The sequence below is a fragment of the Ursus maritimus genome, unplaced genomic scaffold (genome assembly GCF_017311325.1).
Source record: "Ursus maritimus isolate PB19 unplaced genomic scaffold, ASM1731132v1 scaffold_17, whole genome shotgun sequence".
Lineage (NCBI taxonomy): Eukaryota > Metazoa > Chordata > Mammalia > Carnivora > Ursidae > Ursus > Ursus maritimus.
In genome coordinates, this window is record NW_024424119.1 from 54,640,182 (window position 1) to 54,657,317 (window position 17,136).

General features: G+C 54.8%; 1 protein-coding gene across 2 annotated transcripts in view; it reads left to right on the plus strand.

Annotated features, from left to right (window-relative positions):
* ASS1 (argininosuccinate synthase 1) overlaps positions 1-10,646 on the plus strand; it is a 51,449-nt gene extending 40,803 nt beyond the window's left edge. For both annotated transcript variants that reach the window (XM_040632071.1, XM_040632072.1), the window contains exons 13-16: positions 124-255; positions 4,949-5,105; positions 8,875-8,940; positions 10,367-10,646. In XM_040632071.1, the coding sequence (XP_040488005.1) occupies positions 124-255; positions 4,949-5,105; positions 8,875-8,940; positions 10,367-10,412 (401 nt within the window). In that variant the 3' untranslated portion in view covers positions 10,413-10,646. The remainder of the gene's footprint in view (positions 1-123; positions 256-4,948; positions 5,106-8,874; positions 8,941-10,366) is intronic.
* Positions 10,647-17,136: the final 6,490 nt, after the last annotated feature.

A 17,136-nucleotide genomic window follows, 5' to 3' on the forward strand; every position in this document is an offset into this window, starting at 1 on the left:
ACCGGCTTGTCTCCTGTCAGACGAGTCATTATTTTTTTTTTTTTTTTGTCATTTGCTGACAGTTTGGGTTTCATGTGTTTCTCTCTTTTTTCTCCTTTTCCCCCTGCCTGGAAAAATGGCTAGGTATCTACGAGACCCCAGCAGGGACGATCCTTTACCACGCTCATTTAGACATCGAGGCCTTCACCATGGATCGCGAAGTGCGCAAAATCAAACAGGGCCTGGGCCTGAAATTCGCCGAGCTGGTATACACGGGTGAGTCGACCCCTCCCGAAGCTAACAGCACCTTCCTCCAGTCCCGCCCCACCCACGGCCATCCTCGCGAGAGCCCGAAAGAGGCAGGTTGGAGGGTATCGCGGGAGGGCAAGGAACAAGGAGTGAGGAGGTGGGGGTCCCGGGACCTGCCTTGTTCATGGGGTGTTGAGGGGAGTGTGCCAGTCCCCCTACGATGCCCGGCTGCCTCTGCCCCCTGTGATTTGCACAGCTTTGGCAGTGTCATCCCTAGGGTGGCCAGCTTTTACCCAGCATGTGCCAGGTGGGGATGCGAGCCATCCCAGGGGGTCCTCCCGACGTCCCTAGGAGAGCCTCAGCCGGCTCCTTTTACAGAGGAGGAAACGGAGTCTCAGGGCAAGAGGCCCTCGTACAAAGTGACACAACCAGGAGTGGCCTAGCTGGGTTTGACCCCAGGTCGCGCTGTCACCAGGCAGAACCTGGAGCTGCCACAAGCAAGGGAAAGCCTGCCTTGACCAAGAACTTGGCCCCCGGCCTGACCATTGCCTGAGCCAGAAGCAGCCCATGCATGGAGTGACATTAGCCCATGGTATTGGGGGGGGGGGGTGTCCCATGTTACAGGTGAGACTCGGAACCTTATCTGTCACAGAGCTGGAATCCAGGCCCCCTGACTGCAAGCCCATCCCTCACACCGTGTAACGGGGGGTCCCCAGATCCAGCCCTTGGCCCATTTCTGTTCGGCCCATGAGTGAAGCCTAGTTTCTTACACATTTTTGAAATGGTTGGGGGAAAAACTGTTTATTAATACTATTTCATTTCCCATGAAAATGACAGGGAATCCCAATTCCGGTGTCCGTAAATAGCATTTGGGGCCCGGCCACGTGCACTGGCTTACACGTTGTCTGTGCTCGCTTCTGAGCTACAAGGGCAGAGTGGAGGAGTTGGTGAGAGAGACCACGTGACCTGCAGAGCCCGAAATATTTACTCTCTGGCCCTTTCCTGAAAATGTTTGCTGACCTTGCTGTATAATGTGAGAAGTCACATCAGACGGTACCTCTGAGCTGTGGTGGGGGACAGGCTGCCACCCAAGGCGGGATTGACAGCTTCGGGGGCCTGGACATCGGGGGGACCTGGGAAAGTGCATATTAATAATCCCGACCTAGGATAAGCCTCCATTGCCCTCCTCTCATCCCCTCCTTCTCCCCCTCGTAGGTTTTATTTCCTCTGAAAGCTCCTAATCACTGTAACTCATCTTGGGGTTTCAAGGGGACTCAGTGGTTATTGGCTGGGTGATTTCTCCCTCCCATTGTATCCGGCAGCTTTGANNGCCCCCCCCCCCCCCCAGGTACAGACAGGTGTTTAAATACCATTGTCTCCTGCAGGCTCTCTTGCTCAGCGGGGTTTCGGCAGAAAGGTGGATTCTGGTTACAAAGTAGGAGAGTCATTAAGCATGGCAGGCCCATAGGGGAGAGCACCTGGCCCGGCTGCTGGCTCGGAGGCTCCTCCGGGGAGGCCGAGTGAGGGCAGGCCGCCAGCCGCCCTCCCCTCCCACGATAGAGGGGCCGCCACCTCTCCTGCTGCAGGACCCTGAGCTGGGCACCTGTGGGCATTACCTAATCTTAGCTGCACCGAGGCGAAGAGGCTGGGCCCCAGGCAGGCCAGGACCTTTGGACACGGTTTCACGGCTAATGAGTGGGGTATTTGAGCCCAGGACAAGCCAGCTTCAGAGGCCAGGTGCTTGGCCACCCCAGTGGATCCCAGGGTGGGCGGGAAGGTGGGCTGGGGCCCTTAAGGAAGGGAGATCAGGGGGTCCCTCGGTGGCTGGGGCACAGCTTGGCCCATGGGCCCTCTACACCTGACCGGTGGGGTGGAATCTTTGCTTTGTTACCCACCGAGCCCTCCAAATCCCCAAATGGGGTTCAGTGATTAGGAGGTTTCAAAGGATTATTGATACTTCCCTTCTCAGGTGCCCCTGACGTCATCAGGCCCTTGTAGATCTCAGTGTCGCCTCGGGCAGCAGCCTGTCCCGGCCACAGCTCAGGGGGGCTGTGCGATGTGACTTCTCACGTTAGGGAGACATGAATGTTACAGAGCGGTTTAAGCAGGTTATTGAACCTCCCTGTGCCTCGGTTCCCTCATCTGCAGACTGGGGATCATAAATGTACGTGTCACATGGTTAGGACTCACTACGTAACCATTGGTAACAGGCTTAGAACAATGGAGAATCTGGGACATGGAGGAGTGCTTCAGTGTGGGTTGCTGAACTACAGGTGCCCGGTGTGGTTTTCGAGGATAGAGTCAGGGACCTGGGGCCTTGCCTCTGGCTGGGTTTGTGACCTCGAGTAGGTCTGTCTACCCTGAGCCTCAGTTTCCCCTCCTGTACAATAAAGGGCACCGGGCCAGGTCTCTTCCTGCCGCTCTGCTGTGACATGCGCCTTCCTCGGAAACACAGATAGGGAGACTGAGACTGCCTTCTACCTCAGCCCCACTGCTAGATGCCCTGTTCATCTCCCTCTCCTCACCCCAACCCCAGGTTTCCCCGTGGGCTTGTACAGACCCCCTCCATCCAGGCACGGGCCCTGGTCCCAACCCATAGGTTCATTCTGGCAGGACCCCAGCTTCAGGACCATCTCCTTTAAGGCACGTAGCTCACCTCCTCTCCCTCGCCTGTTCCTTCAGCAAGAGGGCGGGTATAATGCAGAGCTCGTACCGAGGGCTCTCACCCCGATTAGCACAGTGCTTGGGCCACCCCCAGACCTGAGATACCCACGCAGCACGCCAAGCTCACTGTCCCTCGCCCCAGGCTGGGTCTGCTGGGAAAAGAAATCTGAGTGAGAGACCCCCATGTGGTGGAGGTGGGAGATCCTGAGATAAATCCCAGGCCAGGTGCTCCCACGTGGGTTTCTGCCCCCCCCCCCCAATCAGGCTCCATCTCCTCCCTGTCTTCCAGCCGGAGAGCTTAATGGTCTAATTATCCTGACTTAGCAAGAGGGCCAAGCCACTGGGGCATGGGGGAGGGGGATCAGTGTCCCCTCCCATGGGGCTCTGGGCTAGAGTCAGGAGCACATTTCAGGATCTCACTGTGGCTGGGGACACCTCTCTGGGTGCCTGTCTCCCTGTATACAGGGAGGGCTGGCGGAGGCTATATTCAAATCTCGAATTTAATATGCTCAGTGCTCGGCCTGCATCCCATCGGGGAATCCATACACCCCCTGGAGAGTGGTTAGTAATATCTCATTGTGCAAATGAGGAACCCAGTGCAAAGAGAGTACCCTGCTTGTCAGCGTGGGGCAGCCTGCAAAACCAAATGACAGGTGGCCAGAAGGCGAGGACCAGTCTCTTCTCTCCCTGCCCGGCCCTCCCCCACCTCTGCAAGCCGCCGGACCCTGTCCCAGAGCAGGCCTGCTCCCCTTTCCCACGGAGAGCCTCAGCAGGTGCCCCTGGAGGCTGGGCCTCCAACAATAGCTGCAGACCCGGGGCTGACCTGGCCCTTTATCAGGGCAGGAGATCTCGCACCATCTGGCCCCACAGCTGCCCAGGTGGGCTCACCTTCCCAGCTCCGTTTCAGGGAAACTCTACCCCTCGAGCTGTCCCTCCCCCAACCCTGGCCACGGCCCGCCTGCCCTCCGCAGAGACTGGAGAGGAGATGGCCGTCTGTGCGTCTGAGCACGTTGGTGCCGAGATACCGGCCCCAGGGCAGCCTGGGAACCGAGCACATGGCCTTCCCTGGCCTGAGGGCTCTGGGGGTCAGAGGGTGGATGGGGGGGGGGGTAGCCCATTTCCCAGGCACCTTGTATACTGATGGATGTCCCATCCAGACAGGAAAACTCCCAGATTATCATCTGAGGCAGAGCTATTCTAACGTAGGTCCGCCCCAGGCCCCCGCTGCAGCCCGTGTGCGATCTTGGAGAAGCCTCAACTTCCCTGAGCCTTACTGCTCGCTCAGAAGAGAGAGGCCAAGAGCGGTGTTCTCGTAGGGCTGTTTCTGACAATTCGAGAGCTAGTCCAGGGAAGAGCTTAGCCTGTGCTTCATCCGTTCAAATATCTGCCTAGGAAAATACGAGCAGCATGTAGACTCTTCCTGGCTCTCGGCCAGGACGCCAGCGTGTGGATGCCCGGGGTCTCCACACACAATAAGTCCACTGGTCCTGGGAGGGCGGTGCCGGGCCATCCCCTCTCAGGAGATGAGGAGTCAGAGGCTCAGAGCAGCGGAGGCCACATGCTCGTGGTCTTTCTGACCCGGAACCACCACCCAGCTGCCCCTGCTGGGTGCTCCCCTCGCTCAGCCCGGGCTCACACGTGTCTGAGTCTTACCTGAGGTCTGCTGCCCCACAGCCGTCTGCCGTCCCCAGGAGACCGAGCTCCCTATGGGCAAATGACAGCGGCCCTTCCCGGGTGTGTTGCCAGGGTCTGGCCCGTTGTGCTCCCTGGATGTCTGGCATGAGGCAGAGGGTGAGCTCCCCTCCTCCTGATCCTTAAGAGGGGACTGTTTGCAAGGGCAGGGAGGGCCCCTCCTTACCCACAAGACACCTGCAAGGTCACAGGACAGGCATGCGGGCTCGATCCTTGGTGCGGCTGTGGACAAGTGGGCTTGGTGCCAAGACCCCCTCCCCACCGCCAAGGTCCGCCATGATGGACGGAGGCACAGGGTGCCTTCCCTCGACACCCAGTCCTAGGCCCCAGCACAGTGGGCGCCCTGGCTGTTTCCTCCCCTCAGGTTTCTGGCACAGCCCCGAGTGCGAATTCGTCCGCCACTGCATCGCCAAGTCCCAGGAGCGTGTGGAAGGGAAAGTGCAGGTGTCTGTCTTCAAGGGCCAGGTGTACATCCTCGGCCGGGAGTCCCCGCTGTCCCTCTACAACGAGGAGCTGGTGAGGTAGGTGCCCCCACACTTGCCCCCCAGCTGAGGAACAGACCCTCAGGGCCAGTATCCCTTCTGATGGGCTTTCTCCACAAAGATGCGACTGAGCATGGGCAGGGCATGGGGGAGACAGTCACGAAGAGAACCGATGCTCCCAAGACCCCCCGTGGACCTTCCAAAGGCACCAGTCCAATGATCACCTGAAGGTAGAACGGGGCAAGGTGGCGTCGGGCTGTGAGGAGGCACAGGACAGGCTGGCTGGGTATAGTAACGGGTGTGGAGAAGCTTCCCTGAGGAAGCCACGTTTGAGCTGGCCTCCAAAAGACAGGAGCTAACCAGGTGGAGAGGGAGCAGGGAGGTTTCGAGGGACATGGTCACATACAGAGGTTCTGGGCCTTGGAAGAATCCAGAACATTCCAGGCATACAAGAACACTAGGAACCAGGGGCCAAAGGGTGAGGATCCCGGAGCCAGATCTTACAGGGAAGGAGCCCTCAGACCTTTGTTTTTCGAGGGTCCTTCTGGTGCTCTGGAGGATAGATCTGGGTGAGGTGGGAATGAGAGAAACAGAGGCTCTGACAAGTGGTTACAAGGTTAAGAACGGAAAGGGCTTAGATGTGGAGGGGGATGGAGAGGTTAACAGTCGCCCGGCTGGGCACACGTGGGTGGCAGTTCCTGAGTTGAGGGGATTCTTGAGGGAAGATCCTGCATTTGGGCTCAGACACCTTGAGGGTGCATCGTCTTGGAGACGGACCAGGAGAGTGTCTGCTCAGCCCTGGGACACACGGGTCTGGCATTGAGGAGAAAGTGGGTGGAAGACAGGGCAGAGTAGCAGACATCTCCAGGTTTTCCGAAGCCAGGAGGAAGCTGGTGGGGGAGGGGAGGGTCAGAGTGAGCCAGGAAGGGGAGCCGAGGGGGCTCTCGAGGCCACGCTGACGGTGCTGCCCAGGCCCCCGGACGGGCTGTGGAGCCCTGGCGGGCTGGGTCAAAGGCAGCCTCGGCTCTGAAGCTGCATCCGCACTTGTGCCTGGACTATGGCCTTGACCGAGGATCACGGCATCCCCTCTGGAGATCAGCCGGCCACGCAAGAGGTGGGCACCGACAGCCCCACTGGACTCAAGTCCCAGGCCCAGCTTAGCCCCAGCGGAGGCCCGTTCGGAATTAGCATGCGAGTTTTGTTTGGCGGTCAATATGCTTTCCCTCTTTCCCGTGTCCTCGCCGCGTTGAGCTTCTCCCCCCTTCCATCTTTCTAAACACTTTATAAGCCATAAATATAACCGAATCAGTTTAGATCAGTCGGGGTAAATGTCAAATTATCTTCTCTCTTTCTCTCTCTGGCTCTTTCTTCCCTCCCCCTCCGAATCAGCAGCCTCTAATAATCTGCCCAACCCTTCATTAAACCTTCCAGCCTCACTCAGGGAGATTAAATGAAGAAAGTAAAAAGGGGAAGGAAAAAAAGAGAGAAAAGCAGGCGCATTTATTCTCACTGTGTCTCCGACCATTTCCCCTTTCTTTTTGATTTCTACATCGCTGACTTGAAAGCCCTTGAGTGACAGCCTCACAGGGACCAGCGAGGAAGCCGCGAGAGGTAGCAGGACTGGAAATGCCGCGGCACAGTAGGCAGAAAGTAACGTAATTATAGAGCAGGTCAGAGCCACTCGAATGAACAAAAATAAAAGCACAGAGGTTTTCTGTAGACCGTCAGGGGAGGTAAAAAAAAAAAAAAATCATTGTAAACTCTTTTTCCACCCCCCCGCCACCACCCCAAACCACAATTTTAAAAAGAGGTTTTTCAGCTCACGAGAAACACCTCTGGGAACTCTTCTGCAGCCTCGCGTGCAGGAGTGTGTCCCTGGACGTGGGCCTCTCTTTGCCGGGGCTGCTGGGGTGGGGCGGACGCCCGTCCAGGGAGGGGAGCAGGAAAGTTTGTTTTGACACGTGCGAGATGGCGATGAAAAGGCAGATGTGCGTGGAGGGGAGCTGGAAGGGGCTCTGAACCGTGGCTTCTCCCTAAGCGAGCACAGGGGTCCTTCCGAAGGGGACGGGGATTCAGACAGTGGGAGTGTGTTCCACGATTTGATTTCTCTGGGGAGGGGTAAGCTTTCTCATCCAGAGCAAGGCCTGTAAAAGGGAGCTGCGGAGCCTCAGGCTTTAGTTTGGTCCAGCTTTTTCTCGGCCCTGCGAGGGGTGCCAAGAAGCAGCCCCTCCGAAGTCCGACATCGTCCCCCTTACAGGGGACTTGCTGGCCTACTCCTGCTGCTTGCGCCACCTGAGACCTGGAGGGGCCAGTGGAGGTGGGGAGGAGGAGAGAAGGGGCAGGAGTTCATGTGCAGCTTCGCAGCCCATTGAAGGTCAGGGCAGCCCATTGAAGGTCAGGGCCGGGGCACGGCGGGGATAGGGCGACAGATCCCAAGTCCTGAACAAGTTGCAGGACAGCTGAGCGCAGAGACCCCACTTGTAAAAAGTCCACAGTCCACAAAGAGCCAGCCAGGGGCACAGCCTTAAGGTCTCGGGGGGGAAAAAACCCAGCAGATTCCCCTCTGCCCTCCTCCTCCCCAAGCTCACCTCTCCGGAGAAGGCTCCTGAGGGGACAGGCTGCCTCCTTGTCATCTAGACCCTTGAGACTGCTTTGTCCTGAGGCTGGAGTTCTGGAGACATGAGGACAAGGGGCTGATTCAGAGCAGGACGCGTGAGAAACAGAGGAGGGACCCCTCCCCACCAGAGGCTTGGAGGGTGGCCGTGCCGAGCTAGATCTGAGACCACAGTGCCCTGAACTTGTCCTCAAAGAGCTTATCACAGCCGTGATTAAGGCAGATGGGTGATTGATTGCTGACGTCTCCTGCCCCACCCACGCACCGAGGGCCCGTTCCCATCTTGCTCCTGTTTCCCCGGCACCTATAGACCGTAGGTGCCTACTAAATGCCTGAATGAGTGAATGAATGACACGAGTCATAGTGAGAGCGTGCCAGGTGTGGCAGCTACGTGATTTCACGTGGAGCCAGTGGTAACACTGAGAGGCCCATTTGGCAAGTGAAAGCCTGAGTAGGACTAGGTGCCCTAAGCTCTGTGGCGGGGAGGGGTGGCAGAGCTCGGAGGTAGCCCCTGGCCGGAAGGACTGTGGTTGGGAAGGGTTTCTCAAAGGATGGCTCAGTGAAAACAGCCCGGAAGATAAAGGCTGTCCCATGTGGAAGATGGCAGTTGTAGACGGGGGAAGTGTTTATAGCAGTGGCGGCCGACCAGGCGCTTCTCGGGGCCAACCGGGCAGGGGGCAGGGGGCAGGTTTGTGGATGGATCTTGTGCTGGGGCCCCCCTCCCCGGCACTGAGAGCTTCAAGGGCACGGTCACAAATCCGAGGCTTTCCCGGGTGCACCCCGTGGCCTCCTGGGCCTTCGGGCCACTGGATGCCATCAGCTGTTGCTGGAGATCCCTCTCAGAGCCCCCCCATAGCCCTGAGGGGACAGCTGGCTCCCAGGTGTGTCCTCGCCTTACACAGTTCTCTGGTTCGTCGGAGGATTTCACCAGCTGGCACTGGCGGAGCCGGGACCCTCCCTGTCCATTCACGTGGGAGGGATGAGGCTCCCTGCTCCCCAGCCCTGGGCACGGGGCCCGGCCCGTAGGAGGGCTCCTGAATTGGACAGAAGCTCAATGAGAAGCCAGAGTTTGGGCCAACCCGGCAGAGATGCCCTGGGTACCTGCGAGCCTGAGCTGTCCCCGGCCCCAGAGATCCTCTGACGTCGGAAGCAAGGCGTGGGGTGTGCTGACGGGCTTCTCCTCTCTCTTTGCAGCATGAACGTGCAGGGCGATTATGAGCCAGTCGATGCCACGGGGTTCATCAATATCAACTCGCTCAGGTGAGCAGCTCTGGGCCCTGATGGGTCTTTGGACCCCCCAGGTGTGGGCAGCAGCTGCTCCGACCGCTGTCCTGTCCTAGACAAGCGCCACCCTCCTGCCCCTTGCCCACAGCATCTTCAGTGCCTGCTTTGGGCCCCGCCTGCTCCTGTTCTCAGAGGGGCAGAAGGCATAGCTGGAAGCCACACAGGGTCCTGGGCACGTGGGTTCCCTGTTTCTGGATCCTGCCCTTTGCCTCGGACACTCCCTTCCACCCTGTCCAGCTGCAAGAAAGACTCCACTAGGAGCTCCTTGCGTGGGCAGGTTAGAAAGGCAAATGGCCCAGAGGTAGAAAGGGACCTCAAAAAGCCACGAGGCCAGAAGGCACCTGGTGCCTACCTGTCACCATACCTGAGCTGCAAGTCTAGCTGGAAACCGTCGTAGCCACGTGGACGCCCGTGGCCTAGTCGGGGTAGCTTGCGTCATCTGAAGCCACCCAGACCTGGGTTCAGATCCTGGCTCTGCAGGATGGTCTGACCCCTTCCGGACCCCTGGGAACACAAGCGGGGTATTGACCACAGCCACGTCAGAGGTGTGGCAAACTTGTGAGAGTCCCGGGAAATCAAGCACTCAGCCCAGACCCTGGCAGCTCCCGTGCTCAGCCTGGGTGTGACCCGGGGCCGGGAGGGGCACGCACAAAGGCAAACAGGGTCGTTGACCGGCAGCTACCGTACGCCAACTTCCAGGCACTCTCCCGGGTTGTCGCATTGAATTCTTACACGAATTTACAACTCCAGAAACAGGCCCAGAGTGGTCAAGTAAGCTGCCCGCAGTCACACAGCTAGGAAGCCGTGGAGCTAAGTTCAGAAGGTGTGTCTGTCCAACTCTGAGTTCTGAGTCACCAACTTCCTTCTCTCAGAGCTTGGCATTGGGAAGAAGGCACGAGTCTCTCTTGTCTCCCTGACACATGTGCTGGGCACAGAGCCACCATTTTCTCCCAACGCTAGGCTCTTGTCCCTGGAGCCGAGAGACTGGGAGAGACGCTGAATCTGGCCTGACCTTCCCGGGCGCTCTCCGCTCCAACAATCACCTTCACCGCCCCGCCTCCTTCGCCCTCTGTATTTTATGACTATAAACCCTTTTAAATGGCTCCAAACACATCGGGTTTTCATAATGGCCTCTTCATCTCTCCCATTGCCAGTTAAATGCTTTGTCTTCGACAATGCCAAGCAATGTTTTCCCCCAAAGATAAATTAATTACATTATCCTGATTGGAGGGCAGGAGGGGCCAGGGCAGGAGCGGGAACAGAGGGGGAGAAAAAAGACAACTTCACACACATCTTAACTAACAGCTGCCCCCGCCACCCGGGTTCTGCCTGAATTAATTGAACGGAGTGCATGTTGTTACTGTTAATTTACGTTTTTCTTTGTTTTCAATCTGGTTTACAGGCTGAAGGAATATCATCGCCTCCAGAGCAAGGTCACTGCCAAATAGACCGGCTGACAATGAGGAGCTGGGCCTCCTCATTTGCCCATCTCCCAAGTACAGGCGCTAATTGTTATGATAATTTGTAATTGTGACTTGTTCTCCTGGGCTGGCGGCCTGGTGGGGGTGCCAGGCCCCAGCTTTGTTCCCTGCTCCCCTGTAGCCTGCTGAAGTGGTCATCGGAGGGAAGGGGGGGCGCTGCAGTGGGGAGATGTAAAATGACTATTAAAAAAAGATACATGAGTCTTCTGTTTCTTTATTTCTGCAGAGAGGGGGTGTGTGTGTGTGTGTGTGCGCGCGTGTGTAGTCAGTCATGTTCTTCTTAGACCAACCTCTGTGTTTTCTGATTTAAGCGCTGCCAAAGCCACCTTTTGCCGGGGAACCTGTTTTTCTGGAAGGATCGGAAGGTCTCTCCTCCAACAAAAACCAGGGAATCCAGATATGCCCCCCTGGGTCAGCCTGGCATTTTGTCACCGACTGTGGCCGCGCGCCATGTCACAGGGTAACCAAGGAGAGTTTGGGTGACGTACCGGAGAGCTGTCCCGCCATTGCCCACAGACGATACCTGGGAATGGTGGCCATGACTGACCACACGAGGCTCCCCCGCCACAGCACGGTGGTCTCGAGTAGCCTAAATTGTGGAGGAGGAGGAGCCCCCCAGTAAGAAGAAAGGCCTGGACATAGAACAGAAAAAGACAGGCACAGAATTTCACGGACACTCTCGAGTGACGCCACCTGGCCTGCAAGGTTCCCGCTACTGCTCCTCCACCAACCAGAGCCCAAAGCCGCCATGTCTGTACAGTGACTCCGCCCCCTCAGCCTTAGCTCATTGGACCGTGACTGGACACCTGACCCAAGTGGGGCCAATCAGAGTCTCACTCCCAGGAACTGGGCTGGCACAAAGAGCCGGAAGTGAGGACAGGCACGCTTGGGCGGGGTAGGATGCTCTGTGCCGGGGAAAGCAGAGGGAGTAGACAGAAGCAGGAGGAAGGAGATGGGAAGAGTGGGTTTTAGGTCAAGAACCCCAGTTCCCACCCTGGTATAAACCATGGTGCTGATGGAAGGTTTTTTTTGGTTTTTAAGGATACTCCGTGCCCATCACAGAGCCCGATGCATGGCCCGAACTCAGGTTCCAAGATCAAGACCTGAACTGAGATCAAGAAGCAGACAACCAACTGAGCCAACCAGGCACCCCGGTGCTGGTGGCATTAATGGTGCCATTTCTCAGTCCAGATTCTGTAAGACACCCTGGGGTTCTCATAACCAATTGTCCTGTAGGGCTTAAGCTTGATGAGGGAGTTCTGCATACGTGGAACCAGGAGCATCTTTACTGGGAAGACTTGAGTGCTGGTCCTCTGGGCCCTGCCCTGGTTCTGATCATTCTACTGCCTTTGTCAATGAGGGTTTCTTTCCAAACAAGTTATGTCTTGACAATGTACTTTTCTCTGATTATAAGAGTTATAAATGAATTACTTCAGTATTAATTTTGCCAAACACTTTGCTATACGCTTTGCTCACATTATCTCACTGGAACTCCAAAACAACAGTGCGAGGTAGACACTTCCATCTCCACTTTGCAGAGGAAGCAACAGATGCAGAGAAATGGATTTGCCAAAGGTCACTCAGCAAGCAAGAGGACAGCCAAGAACCAAGCCCTGGCCTGGCTGACCCCCAAAGCCTTGTTTATGTCCTTAATCATCATGTGGGCTGCATCTTATGAAAAATTAAAATTTTATGGCAAGAATGATCAGCCATCCACTTACCATCCCAGTTACAAACACTGCTTATACTTATTGTATTTCTTTACGGTCGTATTTTTCGACGCTTTTAAATATTTTTGCAGCGTTCTTTAGGTTAAAGTATTTTAAAAGCCGATGTTGCACTGTGCTTGAAAATGTTACCACTGTATCACGAACGGTTCCCTACGTCATCAAATCTCTTCTCACACACAACGGCTACATAATAGCCTGCTATATTGGAGGGGAAAACAACTAAGTTACCCAACTTTCTCCCATTTATGGATTTCGTTTTTCCACATCTAAATTGTTTTCCTGCCCTTTATGGAATTCAACTGAGTATGTTGGGTGGTTGGTTTATTAGCTATACTTTTTTTGCCTTTTTGGTGGATTCTCTAGGGTTTCGTGCGTGATACGAGAATCTTCTAACACAACAACCTTAGAACATTCCCTTTTGTGTTCTTGTCGTAGGCATTACTTTTTTCAAAACCCCTAGTATGTTGCTATTTCTTTTGCTTTGGATTGCCATATATTTTTTTTTTAAAGATTTTATTTATTTATTCGACAGAGATAGAGACAGCCAGCGAGAGGGGGAACACAAGCAGGGGGAGTGGGAGAGGAAGAAGCAGGCTCGTAGCGGAAGAGCCTGATGTGGGGCTCGATCCCATAACGCTGGGATCACGCCCTGAGCCAAAGGCAGACGCTTAACCGCTGTGCCACCCAGGCGCCCCTGGATTGCCAAATATTTTTAAACGATTAAAAATAAGAAAGGAATGTTTTGTATTTATCCTCCTGTAGGATCGGTAATGTTTCTTTCTACAATGTTTGATACAATTGACCAGGGAAGCCATCTGGGCCTGGAATTTTCTTGGTGGGAAGCTTTTATAGTGTGAGTTCAGTTTCTTTGATTCACATAGGGTCATTCATATTGTCCATTTCCTCTTGGGTCACTTTGGTTAATTTGTGTCTTTGGGGGAATTGACCCACTTCATTTAGGCTGCCAATTTTATGGGCATAAAGCCTTTCATGATATTTCCTTATGATCTTTTTTCCTTTTTTCCCCCAAAATGTGTTTATTGGGATGGTTTCCCACTCATCTTGATTCAGGGTGCTTTTAGCGCTGCCTCTGTCTGAAGAAGCATCCTTCTGGAAGCCTCGCTTTTCCTCCTGTAGGCTGGCAAGGGACAGTGGAGCAGCCAACACACAGAACTACCGTTCTGTGCATGGCTAAAGCCAGTGGTGATTTTGTAACATCCTGGACATTTCACGTCCGCGAGTAGGAGTTGGGGCTCTGAACCAGGCGCTTCCTTCTTGTCTTCCTCTGTCCTCTTCCCAGGACGGGTAGAGGAGGTCCTTCGAGAGGGGCATGTTCTCACGGGGAGGTCGTCACCGCTGGAAAGGCTCCTAATTATCTTTTTAACGTATTAGGATCGATAGTGATGTTCCTCTTTCATTACTTACCTTGGTAATTTGTGTCCTTGTGTTTTCTCGATCAAATTAACTAGAAACAGCATTTTTTGTCCCTCTTTCTGTAACGTTTCTTTTTTCTGCCTGCTTTTAAGACTTTCTTTATTGCTGGTTTTCAGCAATTTGATTAGGAGTTGTTATGGCTTTATGTCTATTTTGTGGGTTCATTGAGCTCGAATCCATGGATTTTTATCAAATTTGCAATATTTTGGGCAGTTTTTCCTCTCAGTTTACATACATCACATCGTTTCTCATCCTTGCTGTCTCCACTGTGGCTCCTATCTCGCTCGACATAAAATCCGAAGTCCTTACTCCAGCCAGCTCGAACCACCGGACACAGAAGTGAGACTGCATGAGCCGAGCCAGAAGATGACAGCAGCTGCCTGAATGATCCCACACGAGACCAGCCAAAGAATCATCCAAACAACACCCTCTAGGCTCATGAGAATGAATAAAGTTTGGTTCTAGGGTGTTTAGTTTGGGTTCTTTTTCATGCAGAAACAGATCATCGATATTTACTGTGGCCTACGAATCCTTTCAGGATCTGGCTCCCTACTAACCCCCTTCCTCACCTCTCTTCACTCTCCCTCTCACTCTGTCCAGCCCACTCTCTAGCTTGCTGTTCCCCAAGCAGGCCGGCTCTGCCTAGAGCCTCCTGCCTGAGACAGCCCCAAGGCTCGCTGTTGATAGACCGGACTTGCCACTTGCTACACCCTTTACCCTGCCTTTCTCTGCTCCTTATCACGCATCACCGCTTGACCTGTTATGCACCGATTTACTTTGTGTGCCTAATAATTTTTTATTAGATGCTGGGCATTGTTGGGTGTCCCTCCCACCAGGACAGGGAGCTCCATGTGGGCAGAGATCAGGTCTATTCTATTCACAGCTGTGTCCCAGCTGCTGAAACCATACCTGGTCCATAACCGGTGTCCAGTAAGTATTTGCTGAATGAGTGAATATCCACCCAGTCTTCATTAGCTCAGAAGCCACGTCCAAGGAACTTCAGAAAGACATACTCCCTCTCCCCCCTAGTTGGGGGCCCAACCCTGCTCTAGAAGTACAGGGAATGGTACGTAATGCATTCCGGAGCCACTCCAATCCAATCATCATCCCACAGCCCAGGTCCTGCTTTCACTCACCTCCTGTCGCTCCTGTTACCTTGTTCCAGCCACTACCTACAACCTTGGCATGCCACTGTCCCTGCTCTCACGACCACGGACCCCCAACTCCACTGAGAAGTGGGAGGAAACCACCACCTTAGGGATCTAGAGTAGGGTTGCTTGGACACTGAGATGTTAGGACTCTTAGCGTTTCACGTAACACAGCCCCACTATATCGAGGCATATGGGTGTGGCCAAGTGGTCTGGGTTGCTGATGGTTTCAACCAACAGTCCCAGCTCTCAGTGGAACACCTTGTCTGTCCTCTAGCTACAGTTCTTGTTGTAGGGATTAGCTCATTAGGAATGACTCCGCTTCTCTCGGGTAGATGTTGTCCTTGGGAGACCCACGATTCCCTCACCCCCTGGTTATAGGCTTCCATGAAGTTGTCCCCAGGCCACCACAGAAGTCCAGGTATGTCTGAACCAGCTCATTGCCAACATTGGAGATCTCTCTCTAGGCATGTTCTTAGCTCTCAAGTCAATCAGGAAATTCAAGGGGCGCCTGGGTGGCTCAGTTGGTTAAGTGTCCGACTCTTGGTTTCAGCTCAGGTCATGATCTCAAGGTTGGGATCGAGCCCCACATCAGGCTCCGCACTCAGTGGGGAGTCTACTTGAGATTCTCTCCCTCCCCCTCTGCCTCTCCTCTTGCTTGTGCTCCCTCTCTCTCTCTCAAATGAATAATAAAATCTTTTTAAAAAATAATGTTTTTGATGCAAGGAGGAAAGATGGCCAGTGTTAAAGAAAGGATGGGGAAGAGCATGGTCTAGGAAGGCGCTGGCTGGAGCCAGCCCCTGGCAGGCGAGGAAGGCGTCCAGCCAGAGTGGAGCAAAGGACTCTCACGAGGCAGCTGTGGACGAGGCAGGTGGAATGGGGCCACGGGGGCAGCTCAGGCGCCGGACATAGGCTACCCATACTAACTCCCGGCCACTCCTCTGTCCCCTCGAGAACTTGGGTAAGTACTTAACACGCATGAGCTTTGGTTTCTCCATCTGTAGGATGGGATCATAATGGGTCCTTCCTCCCGGGGATATTAGAGGACGCCCGGGGGCGCACGGTGGGCTGCTGGGACAGAGCCTGGTCTCCATCCTTGCTCCACGGGAGAGGCACGGCAGCATCAGAGGCTGATCACTGCAAATAAAAACTGCCTTTTATGCGCACCCCGGATGGACAGTTCACAAGGCCCTTTCTCCTCCTTCTTTACACCATGGGAGCTTCACAATCACGGTGAGAAAAGGAGGGGGTGGAGAACCCTCGTTTTACAGGTGAGGCTGCTCAGACCTGAGTTCGAATTATGCCTCTGCCACTTCCTAACCAGGGACCTGGGATGACTTCTTTAGTATTTCTCATCAGCCTCAGTGTCCTCAGCTATCAAACCCAGATAATTACAGTGCCCGCCTCGCAGGGCCACTTTATGACGCAGCAACCGTGGGCGTCAGGGCTCCTGGTTTCCAGCCGTGGTTGTCAGCCCACGTAGCAGGCCTGCCAGGGAACAGGCACTCCCTTGCTGCGTTTGGCCTGTGACAATTTGACTTTGCATTTGACTTATCAGCAGCCACTGGCTCTGAGCTGATGAGCCCAGGACCCTGACAAATGCCACTTTCTTGTCCTTCAAGATGGAGGGGCACATCCTCCAGCTTTCTGTAAACACTCAGTGCTGGACATTCCCGGGATGGGTTCCGTCTGCCTTGCAGGCTGCAGGTACCCTGAGAGCAGTGAGCGTGGACACGGGGCCCATCACTCTATCACCTGGCGCTCAGCCCAGGATTTCACGGATAAGACGTTCTCAATGAAATTATGTTAAATGAATGAATTCTTCCATCCCATCTTAGTTATTATTTTATTACTGTTTCTAAATGCACCCCCTCTCCTTCCTCTAGCTCCTGGCTGGGTGAGGGAGGGTTTCTCATCTATGGGATCCCGAGAAGTCAGGTGCTGGTATCCTGGGCCTCAGTCTTGAGCAAGGACCCTAGAGCCCTTTCACCTTCTGGGGCTGGGGAGACAAGGAGAGATCCAAGCCACCAGGCAGCCGGCCAGGCCCACCTTCCAGGCCCCCCTGTTCTTAGAAGAAGCAGAACATTCCTGGTCAAAGGTGGAAGACGGCGTTGGTTTTTGCTGAGGCACAACGTGCCGACACACTAAGGCACGCCCACATCCACGCACGCCCACGGACGGTGACGTGCACGAATCTGCAGTGGACAGCGTGGTGCGTTGTATGCACCCGTGAAAGCACCAGTCAGATGAAGACAGGGAACCTTGCCAGTGCCCAGAAGGCTCCCCGGTGCCACCGTGAGACTCTGCGAAATCGTAAGGTTGGGGGAAGAAAAAAGACACCTTGTTTCTTTTCAAAAATTCATGGAGGCACGTTGGGCA